This window comes from Cyclopterus lumpus, chromosome 4 (genome assembly GCF_009769545.1).
Source record: "Cyclopterus lumpus isolate fCycLum1 chromosome 4, fCycLum1.pri, whole genome shotgun sequence".
Lineage (NCBI taxonomy): Eukaryota > Metazoa > Chordata > Actinopteri > Perciformes > Cyclopteridae > Cyclopterus > Cyclopterus lumpus.
This window is the reverse complement of record NC_046969.1, coordinates 6,770,392-6,793,350: the sequence shown is the minus strand read 5'-3', so window position 1 is coordinate 6,793,350 and position 22,959 is coordinate 6,770,392. Positions and strand designations below refer to the sequence as shown.

The following is a 22,959-nucleotide window of genomic DNA, read 5'->3' as shown; positions in this document are numbered from 1 at the left end:
TCATTTACTCAACACTGAACCTCTTGCCCGCACCGTCCCAGTGGAACTTCCCAGGGCTTTTCTCCCTCGTGTATAAACACCGTCCTACACATTTTAAGTACCTATGAGAGGAACTTTGCAACAACCTGACCTTTAATTAACACCATGTGGACGAGCCCTACTCAATCACCTTAATCCTCCCATTAGTCCAGCGCAGTTATCTTCATCATTAGCTACCTATGGTATGCAGAGTGCCTCCCGATCGTCCAAGATGTGCTTCCCTGTCAAACTAGTGATTTATGAAGCCGGTCTATACCCCAACCTGTGAAGAACATTATGGCCGTCCAACTCTGAAAAGCACATTATGCCTGATAGGCCTGCCTGGCTTGCCCTGAGGAGACTTGTTCTGATAGATGGACTCAGGCCTGTAGTTTTGCCAATGAGGCAGTGGGGTTGGGGGGCGGGGAACTGCATTAGCTGTGGACAACGTAGTCTACGGTAACAGTTAAAAACAAATGAGCTCTAAGAGGTGCGACAGAGAGGGACTCGTTAGTCATAAATGGGTGTGATAGCACTCCAAGTAGCTTTCAATCTGGCTTCAGGCGTTAATTCCTCTCCCCATGAGGAGAATGTCTGCCAGGTTGGACGCTGACAGGCAACGAAATCCATCCGACTGCTGCGGGATGACTATTTCAAAATGTAGGCGCCCGGCTTGAAGAGCAACACATTCTCTGAAGTGTTTTGACCACCGACTGTACATGAAGGATGGACATGACAGCTCCCCAAGCGGGAAGCCAATGATTGACAGCTGTACGCAGAGTAGGAATGCGGGGAGGATATGTGACTTTAGCTTTCCATAACTGTGATTGTCCGTTTCAAACATAAACTGTATAAAAGATCTCTATATACAGCAGCTCACTGTATATGAAGGTAAGGTTAGCCGGCGCTGTTGGTCTTCTTTCTTGGTGTTCATATCAGCGTCAGGGTCGATGACATTTCTGAGACATTAAGGTTAGTTCTTTGTTCTTTCTTGCCAAAAAGTTACGGTGGCGCTAACGTAGCAGCTAGGTCTCTCACGCTAACCAGCTGGGGCCGTGCTCGCCTTGTGATGGGCCTTGGACCTTGAACCCTGCAGAGTCTGGCTCAAAGTGCAAGATCGCAGCACCATACACGAAATATTGTTGCTTCACTCTTGTACGGTGGGTGGAAGCGTGTCGTCAATCTATAGATACAGTGGTTTAAAAAAAACAAAACAATGGGCCGATGTGTTGATATTCAACGTCAGACGAGCCCTATTTGTCAAATATATGCCTTTCCATTTCTTTCTATGCATGCAATCTCAGTTAAATGGGCTTGTATTTTCACGGACGTAGCTAAATGGAGCCGACTGCGCCGGGTGTTTTGATCTGAATAGTTACAATTAATCGTAATGTTCGCAACAACGCTACTTACACATTCCTCATCATCCGCAGATGAAATTCATCTTTTTACTAAATCCTGTCATTACGCAAGAGAAAGTTGGACCCAAGAAAGCCCAAACCAACTAACACTTGAACTGTGTTTTCCTTTTAGTTACGTAGACCGTTAGCTCCTTAACGCTGAATAACGGGTTACGGTCCACACACACACACACACACACACTTCAGATACACACGTCTTCTCTGGCTGCCCATTGAGCAGTTAGGGCAGTTGAAGGTCATGAGTTTCATTGAAGGAGACTACGAGGACTTCTTGAGAAAAGGGAGTGTGGCTCCTCCTCCCCCCCCACAGAGAGTTGAACCAGCAACAGTATTGAACTACTCGCTCATTTTCCTGATACAGTTGGGCACATTAAACATTTTACACTGACAAAAAATGTGCATTGCAAATTGATGCGCATCTTCAATTTATTACCCGATTTATTAATACAAGAGACAAAACGGATTTGGGAAGAGAAAAAAAAAAATGTGTTCAATCTCAAAACCTCTTAATTCTTTCTGCATCAGTGGTGATATCTACTTTAATTAGCACAATCATTAGGTGTATCAGGGGGGGGGGGGGAATTATGTTTGAGACAATTTTCTCATTTCTCCTGCCTTAACTATTTGTGTAATATCTGTTGACTTGTAAAAATGACAGAGGAGAGGAGAGGAGGTGGATGGAGAATGTGAAACAGACGAAAGAAACGGAGAAGATGAGAGATTGTCTTTCGTGAAGTGAAACGGGAACCCATATATTGGGAGTGAGGTGTGTGTGTGTGTGTGTGTGTGTGTGTGTGTGTGTGTGTGTGTGGGGGGTGGAGGGGGAGACACAGCTGCCAACAAATTATTATATCTTACAAAGTACACAAGCCACTTTAGCTGAGCCCTTTACAATCCGTCTCTGAAATGAAGAATCCTTCATCCAGGGATAAATGTCACGCTGCCGTCCTTGAGGCTCGGCCGAGCAGTCCGTGCCTCTGTCGTCGGCACAAGGCGGGCTTCGACACATCCATTCTAAATGAAAGTGTTCGAGCGGCTGCTAGCATCCTGCTGCTGATCGGCGCCGCATTGGCACTCGCCCTGGGGACCCGGACGGGACACTTATGTTTCATTTCTCCAATTTTGATGTCACTTAGCTTCATGTTTGGAGAACGCTGGGGCTGAAACGAGCGAGGAAAGGCCCCGCCGGGCTCAAGAAATCTAATCAGAAACATCACTAGATTCGTAAGAAGAGTGTGCCCTGTGGCCAGAATGATACTCGTTGTTCGTTCTGAACATTGGCAAACAAACCATTACCAGCCCCAGTAGAAGCATGGGGATGTGTTTACTGCCTAGTAAAGTTTTTATTCAAATATCATTTTTAAAATATAAATAAAAAGTATTTTTTTTATATATAAAATGATATAAATGTAATTGTGTCCCTGACTATAACTGCTGGCCGTGCAGCCGGCCGGTGACAAAAGAAGAAGAGGACACACAAACTTCCCTTCAACCTTACATCCCTTGTCAGTCTGGAAAGAGGAACACAACATGGACACATATATTTTCTAAAAAACATTGTATTGTGACCTGGGTAAATGCTGGCTTTGAATACCCCCCCCCCCCCCTCCTACTTCAGCTTGTGCAGCTAAAACTGTGCATCAAGTGAGAGCGTATTCAATGCAGGTAGTGATATACATATCTCATGGTTTTAAGTGTGTGAGTGTGTGTGTGTGTGTGTGTGTGTGTGTGTGCGTGCGTGTTCCTCTTGTGGCAGGGCCCCATTTCTAAAAGGCAAACAGGACCTGAGGGTTTATTGGAAATGTGCTCTATATTTCAAGGAAAATAATAAAAACTAATAATGTTTTGATGTACTGAAGCAAATTATAACTCATCTGTTTGTGTGCTGAAATGCTCAGCCACATCTAACTTGAGCGAGTCCCAGGGCGGCTCATTTAAAGCCCCCCCCGATGCTTCAGGGCCATCCAGCGCTCTAATTATATCGTCTTCTGTCGCGGTCAATTGCTAGAAGGCACAATTCCGTTTAGTTGTGTACACCGTGTGAATGATAACACCGTGTGAATGATAACACCGTGTCGCTTGGTATTCGGATATCCAGTATTATGGTATTATGATTTGGAACATGGAAGGAATCCCGTCAATGTGCAACGCGTGCTTATTAGCGTGCTCGAACGTGAACATTAATCCGGCCCGTCAGTGGGGAGCCTGATTACCCGGTGGTTCGAATCAGTACAACGCCAGACCAAAAACCTCCGCCCCGTTTTCTCCAATTGCCCTCACCAAAGGCCGTGCTTATTAGGACTTTTTCCCTGCCAGCGTTCAGATTACTCCACAATACAATTATTTTCTCTCAAGACTTTATTCTAATTCGGACCGCGGGGAGGCACTTGTATTCCTACATGAGTTTTTGTTCCAAGTCGAAGAAATAAAAAAATTAAAAAAAGACAAAGATGGCTCAGTGTCAAACTAAACACCACGTGAACTCGCACCGCCCTCATCATGGATGCAAGGAACACCTTGGACCGGCCGAGTGTCGCCGCCTCTTCTTGTATCGCGCCAGACCTCATCAACCATTTCAGAGCGACTCGGGGTGCGTTGGTAACGTTTATCTTCTACAGGAGGGGGGGGGGGGGGATCGCACTCCTCCTGTGTGCTTGTACATGAGCTCAAACTACGCTGTTAGGATAGAAAAAGCCACAAACAGAGGCGCAGTGTCTCCTGAAGGACTTCTGCGTCAAACTGAATAATGATTGCCACTGTGGCTCAGCGAGTGTGTCCGAGTCTCACTATTGTTTTCTGGGGGGGGGGGGGGGGGGGGGGGGGTCTGTGGCCCTCTTCCTGTTGAGCAGGAGGGGGATTGCGCTGTCGACTGGGAGTCCAACGCCACTGTTGTTCAGTGCAAAGTTGCATAATCACAAATAGTGCCGTGAATCTTGGCCACAGAACGTTTTTGGTGGAGTTCCCTCGTTCGGAGCGTTGGCCATCCCACCAAAAAAAAAAAACAGCTGCCTCGCCTCAACCCTTTTTTTCGGGGGAATATAAATGACATTGTTAGCTTTCAAAACGGGATCAAGATATGCAGCATGTTTCAAAACACAGCCCCCTCTTTCTTCGTGGAGAATTCTGCCACAGGTGGCGGCACACTTCAAAAGCTCTCTGACAGCGGGGCTTATGAATATTTTAGTAACGGGCTACAGCGTCGAGCTCTGAAAGTGCGCTATCAAAACTGACACCTAGGAGCTCCTAAATGGAAAAATGCTGCTAATTTAACAGCGGCAGCGTGAGTCAAGCAATAACATGTGACTAATATAACTATAAACACCAACTGTGAGGCTTTTTTGTTTTGTACGATCCAAGAAACATCATCACCCCCATATTGGATATTATGCTTTGGAACCTTTTCATAAATCTCGACTTCTTTCTTCGAATAAATCATTCATATAAAGCGACTTTAGGAGAACTTGAAAATAAGAAACGTGTGAGCTTCCGTTATGTTTTATAACATGACCTACGAACATAGTTGCACTGTGTGAAGTTGCTGTTACTGGAACCTGTTACGGTTATTGAATCTGGCGTTTATGATCTTTTACAGGGATCAATCATTGGCCCAGCTATCTGTTAATGCATAAATCTCGAGTGTCTGTGCAAAGTCAATGTAGGAGCCCACACAGGAGGCCCAGATCAACGTCAAATGGAAATGGTGGCGTTCACCCTGACAAATTAAGGTACATTATTCAGTTGAATGACCCGTTCCATCATACCTACGACAGCGCTGCACCGTGGGAAGCGTCGAGTGATGCTCTAGAAGGTTTGAAGAACAGAAAACATCCCCTGAGGAAGCCCGAATGAGAGAAGTAGTATGAAAGAAAAAAGTAAATAGAAACAAAAGACACTTTCAAAAAGACAAATTCAAAAACAAATTGCTTCAAAGAGACTACAGGTATTTGGCATCAGAGCTCTTCATCCGCTTCCTCTTCTGCCTCCATTCTCGCTTCTTTAAAAAAGAAAAAGGCCCATCACTTTGAGGTATTTAATCTTCTATTTTTACCCCGTCTCAGATTACTACCGACTACCATGGTTGACAAACTCAGGTCAAAAGTTCAAAGAGGGAAAGTATAATGAGCAAGTTGCCTTATGTCACGGAAAAAAAACAGAGGTTGCGGGGGGAAAAAAAAAAGGTGGATAAAAGTTGCAGTGCAGTCAGGCGGCTCACTGCCCCACTTACCAGACTGGGCTCAGAGAAGCCAGAGGTATTGTTCTCCCATTTCCCCTCCATGAAATCTCCTTCCTGAGCACACATAGTAACCCACTGGCCAACTATATTAAATCCATCCCAGAATTCAACAGAGAAGGGAGGGTGAGAGGAAATGTTGACATAACACACATCCTGCACATTATAAAAAACAATTGTACCTGCTCTACTGTACCCACAACAGACCCAACCCTCAAAACACACACACACACACACACACCTTGTTATGTGTACAGTATGTCCTGTCATGTGCTGCCATTTACTCAGCGTCCCGTGCGAGTACGACTTTTCGACATCTTGTTTTCTTAATGCTGTGTAAATACCACGTAACACAGGTCCATTGATCTGTTGATTCGTGGTAATACTTGTGTACCCGTGTTTTTATGCTGGCTTTGTTTAAGGGACTTGTCTCGGGGTAAATAAAACACTGAAGTGTGTGCCAAAATGGAACAAGGAGCGCTTGGTTTTGTTCAATGCTGACAGAGTTTATATATACACACACACACACACACACACACACACACACGATGATATGTGTATAAGAACAATACAGTTGGTCAAAACAATTATGAAGTCTAGGAGAAAATTGAATTACAAAATCTAATTTAAACAAGGCAATGACTTCTGAACAATGCCCTCTTGAAGAAGGAAACAGAACTTGGGAACATAAAATGATAAACTGACATATGGCATCCGTCCCATCTGCAAACTTGAGGAATAAACCAATGGCTCCCAGTCAAATCCTCCACGGTTTCTTTGGTTTAAATCCCCATTCATTCATGTTCTTCTCCCTTCATTACTCCCTCCTGCTATGTAGTTTCTCCTTCATGGATTTTCTCTCCCACGGAGTGAAGCCAAGATTTGCCCTCTTACCAGCTCTATTTGGCGCAACGTGATAATGAGATTACATTTTTTTTTTTTTTTTTAAACATACATACATCACTGAAACAAGCAGCCTTGATCAGTGAAAGCAGAGCAGACGCGGCGGTCCTACATCTGTCAAATGATTGATTGTGCATGTTCCTTTGTGTGCCTGCGTGCTGCCATGTCTGCTCTCTGATGCTGCCTTATCAACATAGCAGCCGGCCTCCGATGCCTCAAAGACCCGCAAGCACCACTTCAATCATTGGGCCCAGTTTGGGGAACTTTGCTGAGGTTAGCCGAGTGCAGTCGGAGTCCGAAGCTGCACCCCGAAGTTATTCTGAATCCGTGACGGGAAGCAGGGTGGGGAAGAGAAATCCTGATGATGTGTCATCACGCCGCTTCGCATTGGGCAATTTGTGTGTCAAGTCTGAGTGGGAAGAGGAGTCAGAGCAGAACCAGAACAATTATTTCCACTCACGCCGTAGTTCGCCTTTCGAAAAAAACCTGCGGGCATGAAAAACAGAACGGGGCGCTGGATTCGTGTTCATGAGCGCTTAACCGACCACAGGCGTCCAGCCCCTCAATGTCGATGTTTGCCTTCGCTTCTCAGCATCACCTCCAATAAGTCGGATGTCTCGAGAACTACAGTCACATTCAGTCACCAACCTCGCCGTTGGCATTCCAGTGATTGGCGAGCAATGGGAGTCCCGGAGGAAATATGAAAAACATCTGTCGCAAATGAAAAAGCCCTGTGCAGATTGAGTTTTGAAGTTATCGATTTGCGCGAGGATGACTCGCGCAAATGTCAATACGCGACGGGAGCCATACGGGAGCTCGTTAACGGGAAAAATTATTCTGACCTCCTGAACTCTTGGGAGGCTGTGCTCTACAAGGCCGCAGGAAGAAAAGAATAAAACAAAACAATAATATTCAAGTTCGCCAGTAGAGAAAGAAAAATCGGGGCTTCGGATGTGGTGAACGGTAATCGCCTTCTGCAAATGAAATGAAAGGAATAATTGCTTACGGCTCAGTGGAGATGATAAGAATGAGATTGTATCGATTTATGGATGGAGCTCGAGTTGAAGAGGTCAATGCCTTCCAATAGCAGAAATGTCATTACATTATTGCAAGGGATATTTTGCAATACCAACATGAGCCCAGTTGTTTCCTATCCAAGTATATTAACCCAAATATCATGCCAAAAAATAATACTCAGCCATGGAAAATATGCCTTTTCTTTAACACTGAAAGGCAGTGTGGAGGTGCAGAGGGCGGACTCTTATCAAATGGGGGTTTGTGGCTCACAGCTTATTTATCAGAGTGTAAGATATGTGGAAATAATAGAGAAACCATATACAGTTAAGTGAAGGTCAAACCCCATATAGCTATTCTTAAAAGCCTTTGACTCGGGCACTGCTTCTCATTTTGCTGGCTGGCAAACAAACGCTCCCAAGACATAACTTCTCAATAGAAAAGGAGGATCTGTGACCACTAAGAGAATATCAACATACACAAGGTATTGCACCGCATACAGGTGGTTGTTTCTGTTCTCTAATACTTTCATTCAATTTGTTGAGTTTATTCAAGAGCCACCCAGAATAGATTTGCCACCATCCAAGAACAGAAGTAAATATGTTTTTAACCTTATAAATTGTCCATCAGATGTAGATTTAGCGGGGTAGAATTAGTATCAATAGAGTGACGGTCTTTCCACACCGGGGGTCTTGAAAAACCTGCTTGGGGGGGTGAGGATCTTGGCCTGCTCTGCCTTTGTCAAGGTTGGAAGGAGGAATAAAGTTTGCCAGACGACCTGAGCCTCTGAGCTGCTGATTCGTAAATAGAGGCGCGACTCCACTCGTTCTGCACGACTTGATTGGCCGACGCCTTTAATCGCGACGCACGAAAGAGAAAAAAAAACAACCTTGTTCCTTAAAAAAACAAGTCTGCAGAACGCAGTAAATATGCGTTCTGCGTGAAAGTATTCATGACAGCACATAAATAGAATGACTTACAAACTAATCGGGACAAAATAAAAAAGGCCTGCATTGACGCAGTTATCCACGGTGTTTAAAGAAGCCATAATGATTGTGCATGTTTATAGGTTCACTTTTAGACTTAAAAAATGAACAGACACCATGATGTCGACACACCCGGTGGAGGAACTCACAGATAATCCAGCACAACATCTCCGCCGTGGTGCTGTCGGCATGAAGCCGTTCCTGCCTCGGCGGAGTAACTGACAGCGCTCTGTCATCCTCCTCCGCTCCTCGTCTCTAAACAACACCGACGGGAGACGGCGCTCCAGAAATTGACTCCGCAAGTGTGACGCCGTGACGTAAAGGCTGCCTCGGCGAGTCCCTGGCTGCACGTACTTCCCGTGTCACGCAATCTGTCAACAATTAAGACGTTCTGAACAATGCAAAATGATTCAGATGTTTACAGCACACCGACCAAACCGATTTGGGGGGAAAAGACAGAAGGCAACGTGGCACATGGCCTGGCTGCAAGCCAGCTGAGCCGCCTTGAAGAGGAGGACGTTTTTTTAAAAATTGGGCTTTCAGGAACCTCCGGGCCGCACGATCCGTCTCTTCACCAGCACAGAAAAACGTGTGAGAGTGAGAGGCTGGTGGAGGAAGCCGAACCCCTACAGTAAGCTGGCCAGTACCGCTTTAAAACAAAAACGGCTATTGGTGTAGCTGACGGCGGGCATTGTGAATAAATCCCTTTCTAAATGTGGAACACTTCTAAAGGGATTTTAGCCGAGGGTCTGAAAGTTCCAGACGTTTATTTTTTTTATTTTTTATTGCCGTTAAAGTGAAATTCAAAAAACGATTTTGCAGCTGAAAAACTGAGAAGGGACCTTTCACAACTTGGCTGCAGGAATACATAAATAACTGGACTGCCCATTACTGAGGTATCTGCAGCGTCCCTCCCAAACTCAACCAAGCAACTCAAATTGTCTTTTTTCTTTGGTCTCGTCTCATTCTCGATGCATCGTGGTCTTGGTCATGACTCTGGTCTGAATCTAGATGGTCATGACTATAACATTAAACTCCTATTACGATTAATATTTTATATATAATCTTACAGAGATAGAGAGAGGGGAGCCTGGGGGAGATGAAAAGGGTCGAGGTGGGGGATGAAACACTGAGTTAGGGTCTCCCACCTCTGAGTCTGTACTGGTGTCTTTCATCTTCTCTACCTCCAGCACCGGTTCTGATGGATGATGATGACATTGATGGATGGCATCCATGCAACTTTAACCCCCCCCCTATAAAATGTTTATATATATATATATATATATATAAACATAAACAAAAAAAAGTTTGGCTTTTAAGTTTGATAAATTAGTCAAACCCTTGATTGATTATTAAAATAGTTACCAATTAATTAATCAAGTTATAATTTGAGCACTAAATGCTGTAGTTGGTTTGTTTACTGAAGTATTCATTATATAACTGGATAGTAACACATTATATTCACAGATTCTGATTCCTCTTAATGGATGGTTCAATATTTGATCATATTTCTGTTATAATTACTACACAGTGCACATCCTGTGGTTATAATGGGCTTTTCATGACTGACAAAAATACGGTGTTGTAAACAAACATTCATAATACCAAGGCAGTTGATTGCATAATTACATCTTAGCGCTGATATATGCCGTTATCAATTACATTTTATTACAACTTCAATCAGAAATAAAACAGTTTTGGTGCGATCATACGTGAGATGTTTTTAAACCATATAATCATGTCAATATGTTAAATGTAAACGCTCTTGATCTGTGTTTGCATTTTTGACTGTTTTGCCAATTAACTGTGAGAGGCAGGAAAAATAGGAAAGAAATAAAAAAACGTCAATGTTCAAGGGAGATGATGTGGAAATACAGCGAGAAAGAAACAAGCCCCAGAGTCTGAGAGAGAGCGGGGAAGAAGAAAATAATGACACGAAAGACAAAGAAATAATAATGGAGTGAAGAATGTTTGTGGGTTCGGAAGAGTTTATCCACACGGCGGCTGAGGGGAAAGGCAGGCTGACAGCAGCAGCTTCTTTAATGAAAGTGTCTGTGGAGGGGCAAGGGTTTCATTAAAACCATATTGGAGGGCAACATCATTCCAGCTTTCACACACACACACACACACACAAAATCTCTGTAACCGCCCTATCATCCCAATTCTTTGAATTTGTTTTCATCTGTGCTGATCTAAAAGCCGGGGGAATCATTGAAGCAGTACAAGGCGGATGTGCTCCGATACTCTACTCGCCTTGTTCAATTTTTTTTTTTTTGGTGCATGAAGAATATGACAGACCGTGTGACGGCAGTTACACCCGGAGGAAACCATTGCAGGAAAAGAACGGTTGGAGAATACAAGACAGTCGTACCAGATTTCACGTTATTGTGTTGTGGACGTACGGGGGCGGGGCTGACGGTTTTAACACTTTTATTATAAACTTCACTGTCAAACCCCGTTATTCCCTAAACCTCCTGTGGCAAAGAGATGTCTGGCTCCAAAAGCTCTGTGACATTTCAAAAGGATTAATGGAGATGGGGATCACTATTTGGTAGACTTGAATTTGCCTCGGCGAAATGCAGAGGGAGCGGAAGGAAGTTGGTTGGAGCACTGAGGTTTCAGCAAGGGGCGGGGTGGTGGTGGGGTAGGGGGTTAATACAAGCAAGGTGAGGAGCAGTGTTTAGGTCGGCTCCTGGCAGCACTAAGATACAGCAGAGGGAAGCAGATAAGGACAGAAGGGCCGACTGCAGGATTGAGACGCGGCCACAGAGAGGAGATAGGCCGGTTAGGGATGGTTGCCGTGGCGAGATAACAACGAGGCCCCCGGAGCTAATAGATGAGGGCAGCTCCAAGGTCAGCCTGGGAGAGTGCATAACATTATCACTCGGCACTCAGTGTTTTGTTTCACATGTCTGTGACCTCGCAGGAACGAATGACCGGCCTGGATCATCAGGAACAACAACCAGCCTGACCATGAAATGAATCCAAATACATGCAGTGTAATTCGAGTGGGTGTTCAGTGAAGGAGACGGACGCCTTTATTTGCTTTTTATAAGCTTTAGCTTTTGGAAAAAATCAAAGAGATAATTGAGGCACTTGTATTTGATGGACTCAGAATGTACTCATTTGGCTTCAACATAGCTAACTGGACTTGTTTGGAGTAGTTTTGGGGTTATTTAAAGGTCTTCGGCTTTTTCAGAGCCATTCACAAATAAAGCTGATATTTAATGGATTAATCTAATCTCTAAATGTAGGTGAGAAATTATTGCATTGGCAGCATAGGCAGTTAAACACTGCTCATTATTTTCTAGGATGACTTTCCTTTAGATGTTAGTATTCTTAAAAGAAACAAAGCTCCGTTTATAAAAGAGAGAGAAACAAATGTATATCTATGACGAGATCACCATTTGAACAAATCGTCAACAGGAAATTAGGAGACACATTTTGATAAAGGCAGCAAGTCTTGAATGAAAATGTGCAGCTTTTTCTATTTTTAGATCACTGTAAACCTATTTTGAACTGTTGTTCATGTGATTATACTGTATGTCTCCCTGGGGTCCAGCAACTTGTGAAAACAAGTTCATTAATTCATGTCCAACTTGTAATGGCGAAGGCTAGCAAACTAATGAGTGCAGCTTAAGTTAACGGAAAAGTAAGCACATACTCAGTGTGTTAGGAGGGTGTGTTAGGGGGGGCTGAGCTATGAAAACCATGCTAAGTATGCAGGGAAGGGCCGCTGTCCAACAATGATCGAAACCACAGGAGTAGAGGAGCATAATGAAGAGTAAAGGAAGGGCAAGATGAAGATATGGAGGGGGAGGAATGAAGAGTGTGTGTGTGTGTGTGTGTGTGTGTGTGTGTGTGTGTGTGTGTGTGTGTGTGTGTGTGTGTGTGTGTGTGTGTGTGGGGGGGGGGGGGGGGGGGGGGTGAAGAGGAGAGGTACAGGAACAAGAAGCAAAGCCAGAGGAAAACAAAGGGTGAGGAGAATGAAGAGAAAAGGGGGAGGAGGAGGACAGGGAGGGATTAGGGTGAAAAGATAAAGTAAGGGAAGTAGAGGAGTAGCAGGAAAGCTGAAAGGCGGGCGGCAGGAGAGAAAGAGGAAGAGGAATCGAGGGGAAGTGAAAGACGGGAAGAGAGAGCGAGAGGATGCTAAAGAGGAGGCAGAGGAGACAAATTAGCCAGAGGGAGAACTTTGTTCCTGTAAATCACTTGATGGCTTGATTTTCTACCTTCTCCTGAAGGCATTCATAATTCATAAATAGACTACTTTACGCTGTGAAGTGGATGCTGTGCAGATAATAAAGAGTCGGATGGAGGGGCACTGAGGCTGAAAAGCTGGATGTCGGAGCAATCGTGTGTGTGCGTGTGTGTGTGTTTGTGTGTAGAGGTGTCTATATCTGGCTGCCTGTTTCCCTTCAATCGCAGTCTCAGACCACCAAGGTTACTGACAGGACAAACTCTCCACGGTGGATGTTTTCATCAAAGAAAAGCAGCAAATCCTGATCACTTTTCTTTGAACGGGATACCAACGTTCTTGCTAACTTGGTCTAATGTCTGCCACTGGTTCTTAGAGACATACCGGACTAAATAGTTCACTTCACTTAACCCTTAAAAACAAAGCTGACACCTCATTACAAACACAAGTCCAATGCAGTAGTGTATTTCACATCTGATGGACAACACAGGGACGTTCCACTGAAGTTGACCTTTCCTAGACTTCGATGCTCCTGTACGACGGTCTCCTCTCTGCCAGAAGCGGCATCATCATGTCCACCCCGCTGTTCCCGGTTGATGCCGCAGGGGGAACTGAGTCAAAGTTGCGACCGACTCAACATCAACCTCCAAATCTCAGAGATCACCGACGCCTGGCTCAGGGCATAAGCGAGACTCATTCCCCAATATGTTGCAGACATTTACAAGAGGAGGGAGAGAGTCAGGTGGTGCATGGGGCGACGCTTGTATTGTGGGTGGGGGGGTGGGGGGGGGGAAGCTGGGAGGGAATCTTGCAGCATCATTGCGCTATTACACTACATCATCTTGTCAGAGAAAAGGGATGAGCAAGCGGTGCAATGGTTTTGTGAACAGCGGCGCCGGAGAGTTCAAGCAAAAAACGGAGGGATGGAGGGAGGGATCAGAGGAGGTAAAGATGTAATTTGAGTGCAGTTAATACTGCTGACAACTCAGTTTGTGCCTGTTTGCCTGGTGTGTCATTGCCAGCTTGGGGGCTATGAGGGTGTGGTCTCCTCAAACGGGGGGATATCTTCATCGTGGACAAACATTTAAACTCTCTGGATGTAAACCAGCAGGAAATACACTCTGAAACTGTACAGAGATACCGGATGTACGCTGTTTTAGAGAGGATCTAGTAAGATGGTAAATTGTACGTTTACGTCATTTATTGGCATGCATATACTCCCACGGTTGAAATCAATACAAAATAAAAAAAAGGGAAATGTCTAACTCCTAACTTCTTCACCCCGTTTATAAAGCAATTTCATGTCTACAGCCACATTATCAGCAGATCCCACGGCCAGAAGAAAATGGGAATGGGGGGGCATCAGTGACTTCTGCAGAAAAGGAGGTAAATTGAAAAGGGGATTGAAAAAAGGGAGGAAGATGAGAGATAATGAGCGAGAAGAAGAGTAAAAAAAGAGATGGACAGGTCAGGAGATACATTGTTCTGATGCTTGATTTACAGCCTGGAGCTTCACTGGGGTTGCGAGGCAGGTTGGGTTTTCAGAACACAACACACACACACACACGCACACACACTCTTGAAAAAGGATAAGAGTAGCCGGATATTCAGACTGAATTGCCACCTTGCTCGTCTGACATTTCGGTGCCATTTTAAGATGACCCTGGGTCTGTGTTGGCCAGCGTACGTACATAACAGCATACGTGTCGGTATTATATAGCGATAAAGGGGAGTCAGCCTCAAGGTAAAAGGTACAGGTGAATCTACGTTCCAACCTTCACCTATGGTCATGAGCTCTAGGTGGTGACCATCATTTTAAAAAGTGTCTGAAAGGCACGACGAGGAGCTAGGACATCCACAGAGAGCGTTGAGTACAAGCAGCAATCCTTCATGTGGAAAGGAGTCAGTTAAGTTGTAGTTCTGGCTCAGTACAGTGGGGAGAGTCAGGAGACCCCCGGGGTAGGTCTGAGAAAGCCTTGGGATCTTTATAATTGAGGTACTTACACAGCTAGTTTAGCTATAAGCGATTTCCATCCTACATCGAGTGATGAGCAGCAGACTCACGCCAAATAGGAGAAGCCCGTTTCCAAGGTGCGCCTTGGTTTATTCTCCTTTGACTTGCATTCTCCCAGCCCGTGAAACCGCCATCTCTGAGTAGACAGCTGGACCTCACCAACCCATTCATTCATCCTCTGGTGGACAATAAAGTTAGTTAGGCATTAGCCACTTTTTAAATACACTGCACTTATGTTGCGACAGGCTGCCTTCACTGGCAGCCAGTCGGCATCGGGGGGAGGGTGGCAGCATGTGCTGAATGACACATTTAGGCGAGCTACACTACCCATCACGCTCAATTGAGCATCAATTGATGCACCGATCTGATCTCCCCCAGTGCGGAAAATCAGAAGTCAAGGAGGAGAATGAGCAACGGGGGGCAGAGGGGAGGGGTTAATGAGCCGTGCATGGGTCATTATTAGATCACTTTTTGACCTTTCAAAATGTGATCTTAAGTAAGAGAAATAGCCTTTGAACAATATGTCGAAGCTCAGGGCAGGCAAAAGAAAAAAGGGCTTAAAAAGAACACAAAGAGACATATGAAAATACTCTTCAAAGATATCCATACTTGTATTTTTTTTAAGTAAATAAATAATTTGTAACCAACTCCAAAACAGCAGGGTGAAGGACAAAAATCAAATCCGAGGGGGTCTTTCCACAGACATGTCCCCCCTTTGCCGAGAAAAACGCATCTCCACATTGCGCTCAGGTGCGGGACGAGCAGGATGCCGGAGACCTTTTAATAGTTATCATCCACGACTGAAAAATGCGGTAATGATGACTTTCATAGGCTAGCAGATGCTCCTGCTCTCTAGCTTTTAAACTGAATGAGGCAGTAATGACTGAGCAGAGTAAATGCAACACACCTGCTATCAAATGCGAATTATTTTTTTACAGGTTTCATTTCGTCTGATATCAAAGATCTGTACAGCATTTGTGCATTTATGAGCGCAAACAACTTTTTAGTAACCAGTCCAACCACTTCCAATTGAGAGCAGTTCAGAGGTCTTTATTAATGCAAGACATCTCTGTCAAGAAAGCACGTTTATTCATCCGGGAGGATTAATTGGTGCGGCGTCTTTATCCTGTTCCAAGTCAATCAAACCGTGGCAGGTTAACTGCAGCTGCCCCTAATTAAAAAGGGATTTATATATATATATATGTGCGTGAGAAAATTGCCAAAACAAAACAACATTATATAGGTCATCTTCACGTGAAACTACTAAATGATTGTCAATCTTTTTTCTCTTCATTTTGAGATTCTCTGTCACCCTCCCCTATTACTCATTGGTTCTATATTTAAAAAACAACCTTGTGAGCGCCTATGAGTAAATAACAGATGCCATTGTAAATTCCAGACGAAGCCATTAGTCATGACAAGGGAGTGATGGGAAATATGCTGAGGCATAAATAAACGCAGCCACCGCTACATTATCAGTGTAAATACAATGTAAGCGTGTATTCTTTTTCCGGGCACGCAGCTGAGAGCACAATGAGCAACGGTCTAACAACCATGTAATTAGCCTTCACAGGTAAAAGTATCGTCTCAATGTGATTATTACCAATTGTTCATAGGCAATGCGATACTGTGTTGATTCGTACAGTGCGGCCGCAATTTGGCAATAATAAAATTCTTGTCCTGACGAAACGGCCAGTATCAAGTATCAAGTATTTTCATATGAAACAATAAATCAATCAAATCACAAACAAATTGTCAATTTTATAACACGCTATCAGTTATGTTATCTATGAACAGTTTGATTTTCCAGACGTTTTACTCTTTCCAGATGCATGTCAACATACATTTTCACAGTAAAACCCGTGGAACACGTTGATACGGAGAGTATTAAAGTGTTCACTGAAGTCCAGATTATTAAACTTCCTTGGTTGGTGTTAAAAAATAAGGCTCGTTAGCTGCCGTGTGAACCCACAAAGGTCCTGGTCCACTGGAGGAATGTACAAAGCATTTATATCCCCCCACCCCCACTCCAGCACCACCGCCGCTGAGCTCTTTCAGTCTCCTCAGACACATCTATAATCTTCTCATCCAATGCAGCTCAATCTTCCTTCAGTCAGTTAACCCAGCAAAGGCCGATTAATGAGAAATGAATCCCTTTAATTCACTGTAAAGGTCTCCTCTCCTTTTGACCAGATAAGCTGCAACCACGCTCTGCCAGAGAAAGAATGATAGCGGGTTTAATTCACGAGGACCTTTATGTGATACGGCGTGTTCATCTCGGTGCGAGCTAAGATGTTCTCTCTATCTAAAGCTCATACCATCCACGTCACAAGGTTTACACCCTTTCATAGTCGACAGGACCAGAGCTGACAATGATAAGTCGGTCAATTGATTAGTTTGGAGAAAGAGAACTTTGTTCATCAATTCCCCTCCAGTGACATTTATCATGCAGGAATGCCACACGTCTCTGGTTTCAGCCTCAATAATCGTCTAAAAATGTAATTTGCATTTTCTAAATTATTATGACATTTCACAGACTTAACTATTCAATGATGAAAACATAAACAAGGCCATCAATAACCACGAGTCTGAGAGTTGCACCCCTAAGAAAACATTTTTGAGTAATAAGTTGTTCTGCTTGCAAAGTAAAGCATGAATTGTTTTTCCATCTGTGATAAGCTAGTCAGGGACGTGTTAATAATCGCTTCAGAACAACATGCAGAACGCCAACAGTGTGTTCGTGTGTGTGTGTGTGTGTGTGTGTGTGTGTGTGTGTACACAAACTACACTAGATCCTGTAGCGCTGCACGTATTGGCTGATTCCTGCTTTGCCGTGTCATTAGTTTGTTATCAGCTACCGGCTTACAGGTGAGTCATGCACACAACGAACAATGACACTATACATCAACCGGTTGTCCCGGCAACCAGCATAGCTTTGACCGACTGTGCAGAAAGAGAAGACTGATAGAAATCTTGGGAGAGGGGGGTGCATCATTTTACCAAAGCTTCTTTCAGAAACTCCACAGGGCATCACAAGTTACACGAAAGTGCAAAGCAGGGACTACACGTACCTTGAAAATAGAATGCCAAGATGCTGCCAAAAGTGGTGTCAGGGTATGCCAACAATAAAGGCTGACATACAAAATGTTTCTAGACTGACTAAATGAACATCTTTTCTGAATCATAAAGTTTACACCCATTTCTCGTAGCGACTACCACGTGTGCTGAGGTGTACAAAGGCTATGAAAACAATAAAAACGGTCATGTTTCCCTATGTGTAATCAACAGTGTCTCTGTATATTCCTAATCATTTGACATGCGCCCTCACCACGCTTTGTCGGCAAAACACTTCCCAAGCACGTTCTGGAGCTACTTCACAATAATAAATAAAACACCCAGCAGTTCAAGGTTAAGCACACAACTCCAATAAGACAATTTTGATGTCCTTAGTTGTAATCATAATGCCACAGAAATGGATAGTTTAAGGTGTCACTTTACAGGCGGTAACCGTCGGGTCCGAAAGGTGAAGCCAATGTGGAAACGACTTAAACGTACATTCTTTCAAATGGCTAGAAGGGGGCGAGCCCTGTGGTCGCAAAAAGAAGTCAGATTGTACAGAAGTCGATGTGAAAATGACCCTACTTCTCATTTGATTCATTACCTCGGTTACCTAAATCAGCCACTTCTACTCTAGTCAAACAAATCAATCAATGGTCATTTGCCATAACAAGTACATGCAATTCGTTACAGTTGGATGTTTCTTTTTTTTTTTTTCTTAAATCCACATTGAGTTAAGGCAGCGTAGGTTAACGTAAGTCAAATAAATGCAGTTTGCATCCAATAGTGTTTAAGAAGCCAGTGTCAAACCATTTCACACTGGAGGAGACAAACCAAAAGCCTTGTTTTCCTGCCAACAACAACAGCTGCCATGGCCGCACACTGGGAGGTCCACTTTATAGGAACCGGTCACTCCTCTGGAAAGGGCAATAAGAACATGTTGCACCTTCTGCTCAACTGTGAACACTCGCGCATCGGAGAGAGTGGGTGTCCTGGCTGGAAACTAACTTTAACACATAACGGAATGCAGATGTAGACTGCATTCCGACTGCTAATGGATTTGTCGCTGACCTACAATCAATAAAAAAAAAATATATATATATATATATATATAGTTTTGCTCCCAAATCCCCTTAGAATCATGAAGTTAAACAATACAAACAATGCGTGTGCCTGTATGTGGTTCTGAAGGTATCATCGATTAACCCCGGCACAAATCTACCAGTTCATCACCACCATCCTCAAATACCTCCACGCCACCCGGCACAACCGGTATTGGGTTGCTGCCGAGCTGACAGACACAGCGTTTGACATTAAGTCTACTTTCTGGAGCCCAAAGAGCTGCAAATCTTCGGTTTACACAGCAGAGGGAGGGGAGGGGAGATCACACCCCAGTGGGTTGCTTCAAAGGAAACTTCACAACAGTGATGGGTCACAAGGGGGAGGGGGGGCATGCTCGTGCCAGACCAGCCAAGCTCGAGACATGGTGCCACGGTGCTTTCATAACCAACATTCATTCATACTGTGTAAGTCTAAATGATAACGCTGTAGTTTGATGTGTTTTACGCCACTTTATGACTCATTTTGGTGATTTGTTGTAGTCCAACCACTTTTTTCAACGCATCAATTCAATGCATTTAGCCAACAATAATGCATTCCATAATTCAGCTTTAACCCCATCTGAGAAACCATTACACTTTTTACAATTATGGCGGTTCTCTTAAATTCGGCATCATAAAAAAATAAAACTGAACCATATAACTTAATCGGAAGGCCAGTCAACCAATTCCCCCCCCCCCCCCAAAAAAAAGTTGACTCTTTCCTGATAACGGTTGCAGTAAAGTCCACCGCACCTGCAGTGGCTCACAGTTCATCTACAAGGGGACATGTTGCATGCTACCAAACATGTCAATTAGTTGAAGAGCGAGGGTGCGGGGGGGGGGGGGGGGGGGGGGATAAGGCACGAGGAGGTTTCTCTGAGGGTTCCACTCACCCGAATCCTTCTCATCGCGGCCACGATCTCCACTCGGCTGCTCGGCCGCGTCACATCCAGACTGCCGATGTACTGTTGTCAGAGAGAGAGAGGGGGGAGGGGGGGGTATGACAGGTACAACACATATTAACATATTAACTAAACAATAGTTGACTTTCACTTGACTCGCATTCGAAATTACTGCCGACAGCTCACGTCATTTCATTTTTCTTTTTCTTTTTCTTTTTCTTTTTTTTTACTACGCGCGATAGAAATCCCTCACCTGACGTTAGCTTGAAAAACTTACTTTAACTCACTTAACGTTAGCTAGCTAAAGCTCTTCTCGTTAGCTAGACCCCGGTCCCTAAAGAGCCTTTCAGAACCTCGTACTCCGGTTCGCTTGACCGGTGGTGACCGGAACACCTTCGGAGAAGTAACGTTACGGGCTTTGGCCAATGAAGTGTGTATTGTAACGTTGACGTCACGTTACAATGAGACGTTCAAACCCAACTGAGTGTTAGCTAGTTATCCGCCTCTGCTTCGTGAGTTCACCTTTGCCTCGAAGTTGATCCCGTGCTGGAACGCTTCCTCGTTGTGCAGCGGGATCCTCAAATCGTGCCCATCATCGACGAGGTTGTACTTGGTTTTCGCAGGCATTTTTCTTTTTCTTCCTTCTTCACAAGTGTTCCACTATTCCACGCTTTCAGAAGAACCGAGAGGATTACCGGCGGAGCACGAAGCAGGTCGGTTTTAACAGAAAGCGAGGGGTAATCCAAGAAAAAGAGAAGAAAAAAGAAAAAAACAATTCCAAATCCGGGTTAGTGCACGTTCTCCATCGCAGCGAACCGTCCCAGCATTGCAACGCTCCTCTGCGCCGCCCCCGTCAACAGCGACCCAAGTGGCGGCAACAACTTCCACCGTTCCCGGTGCCTCCGCACAGCCCGCACGAGACGATTTTGTATTTATTTTTTTGTCCTAACCTGCTTTGCGATCACGCGCAGGCGAGAAGAAACGGAGACAGATGTGTTGCGTTGTCCAGACTTTTCTTGTGGCGAGTGTGGAAGTTGGTTGGGTTCTGCCTCCTGCTTCGGACTCCCCACCCGTGGAGGGAGGGAGGGTGTGATTGGAGGAGTCCGGGGATCCCACCTGTTTCCATTGGAACAGAGGCGCACCGTGGCCCTCTGGAGGAGGGGCCCAAAGGTTGGTACCTGCCCCCTCTCTTCCCTCCTACCCTCCACACACACACACGCGCACACACACGAACACACGCACGCACACACGCACAGAGGACGCCAACACACTCTTGGAATGTCTTGAATGCCTCTCACGCAAACAAAAGAGTGGTGTTGCGCCCGACTGTAGCCTATATACACATCTCTAGGCTGTAAACGTTGTCATTGTTATTACAGACGTAATAGATTAACTTGCAAAGTTAATTACGTTTTTTAAGCACAATGCACATTAGGAAAAATACTATAAAATAGCCTGTCGGCCAATTCAAATGCATGACCTGTGGTTTAATCATTACCTTTAAGATAATGATCAAAGATACTGTCTGGAAGATGAGGTGTTAATTAGATTTTTTTTAAATATATACATACATATATATGTATATATATATATATATATATATATATATATATATATATATATACTTATATATATTTAAAAAATGTATATATATATATATATATATATAATATTGTACATAATTAAACTCTCAATATGGCTTTACAGATGGGGCGAACCTCTGCCCCTGTGTAAAATACAAAGAGCAAGGCTACCAGCTAGTGGCCATATCTGCTAGAACCTATAGAGATATCGTAATAAATAAAATTGTCAGAATAAGAAATTGTGATTTTTTTTTTTCTTTCTTTCAAATGTTCTGTCTCTGCCAAACACATTTCACCAACTGAAATGTTCAATAACACATAATTAGTCAACATCATGCTTTAATAATCAAACACGCAGGACAAACTGAGAAACCGTAACATCTGAAGCTTTGCTTTGAGCATAACAATAATTAATGTTATTTCTTTTAAACTGTTGGATACAAATCAAAGGACATCTATTCAATAAAAGGCTTCCATATATATTGTTTTATGAATGACTCGTGGCTCATGGTCCTCGAGCTTGCAGTCATGTACGTGGCCATGCAGTTTGGTGGAGCAGTGTGCGAGATTAGCCGTGGACAAACACAAAGATAAACAAACACAGATTCAAAATTGGATCAGCAGGAATCAGAACATATTTAAGATGCTGAACAATGCTAAAAACAAAACACATTGTCAGCCTAAACACATGCTTATGCAAATTCATAATTAAAGACAGATTATTCACAATGAGCATCCTCCACACATTCTGCTCAAGCATCTAGAATATTAAAAAAAAGCATCTCCAGTACAAGAGATGATCCATAAGGCACTGTGATGTGTGGTCAGCAGACACAGGAGCACTGTGTCCATGTTTAATGCAGCCATCATGTTGTATAATGCACAAACCATCTGTGTCACCCTAGGAGTAAAGATTCATGCAGCGCTCCCCTCAAGGGGGTCCCAGAAGAGGAGGAGAGGGGAAGTGGGGCAGCAGTAATTCACATTCTCACCACCTCTTAAAGTACTGCTGCTGATGGTGTCCTTGGGGGCTTTTACGGTATAGCAGGATGATCATTTACTGGATGTTATGCGGTTCAAAACTTGCATATGGGGACCCACATTTTGCCTAAACATTATCGTAATATACTGAAATGAATTTTCTCATTTAGCAACTGTGTTCATTTTAATGGAAGATGATACATCTTCAAGATCACATTGCCACTGAGGCCCCACAACACTCCTATCATTGCCTCTTTCGTCACACACACCATGTGCTCTTAGGATAGAGAGCAACCTAACCCCCCCGACAGGACTTCAAATACATGTTGATCTGTTAATTAAGGCTTTTGGCTTTTAAGGCGTATGCTCCCTACATAAAGTAGCTTTTGGAGATCAGTGCACGAAAACATCCCGGTTCCACTTAAAAGTCAAAAGGCAACATGATTCCGCAGCAACACAGCAGAGAACGGACATAAAGACCTCGACCTGCTGGTGTGTCCTGGAGTCCAGGGAGGACTTTATTTCTACACAGGGCCAATAATCCTACATGACAC

General features: G+C 44.1%; 1 protein-coding gene across 5 annotated transcripts in view; it reads right to left on the bottom strand.

Annotated features, from left to right (window-relative positions):
• LOC117729915 (carboxyl-terminal PDZ ligand of neuronal nitric oxide synthase protein-like) overlaps positions 1 to 20,863 on the bottom strand; it is a 127,155-nt gene extending 106,292 nt beyond the window's left edge. For all 5 annotated transcript variants that reach the window (XR_004609399.1, XR_004609400.1, XM_034531314.1 and 2 more), the window contains exons 1-2: positions 20,364 to 20,863; positions 19,833 to 19,904 (exon numbers count right to left, since the gene is read on the bottom strand). Coding sequence is in view for 3 of the 5 variants with exons in the window: in XM_034531314.1 (XP_034387205.1) it covers positions 19,833 to 19,904; positions 20,364 to 20,468 (177 nt within the window). In the remaining 2 variants the exon portion in view is untranslated. The remainder of the gene's footprint in view (positions 1 to 19,832; positions 19,905 to 20,363) is intronic.
• Between the last annotated feature and the right edge of the window lie 2,096 nt (positions 20,864 to 22,959).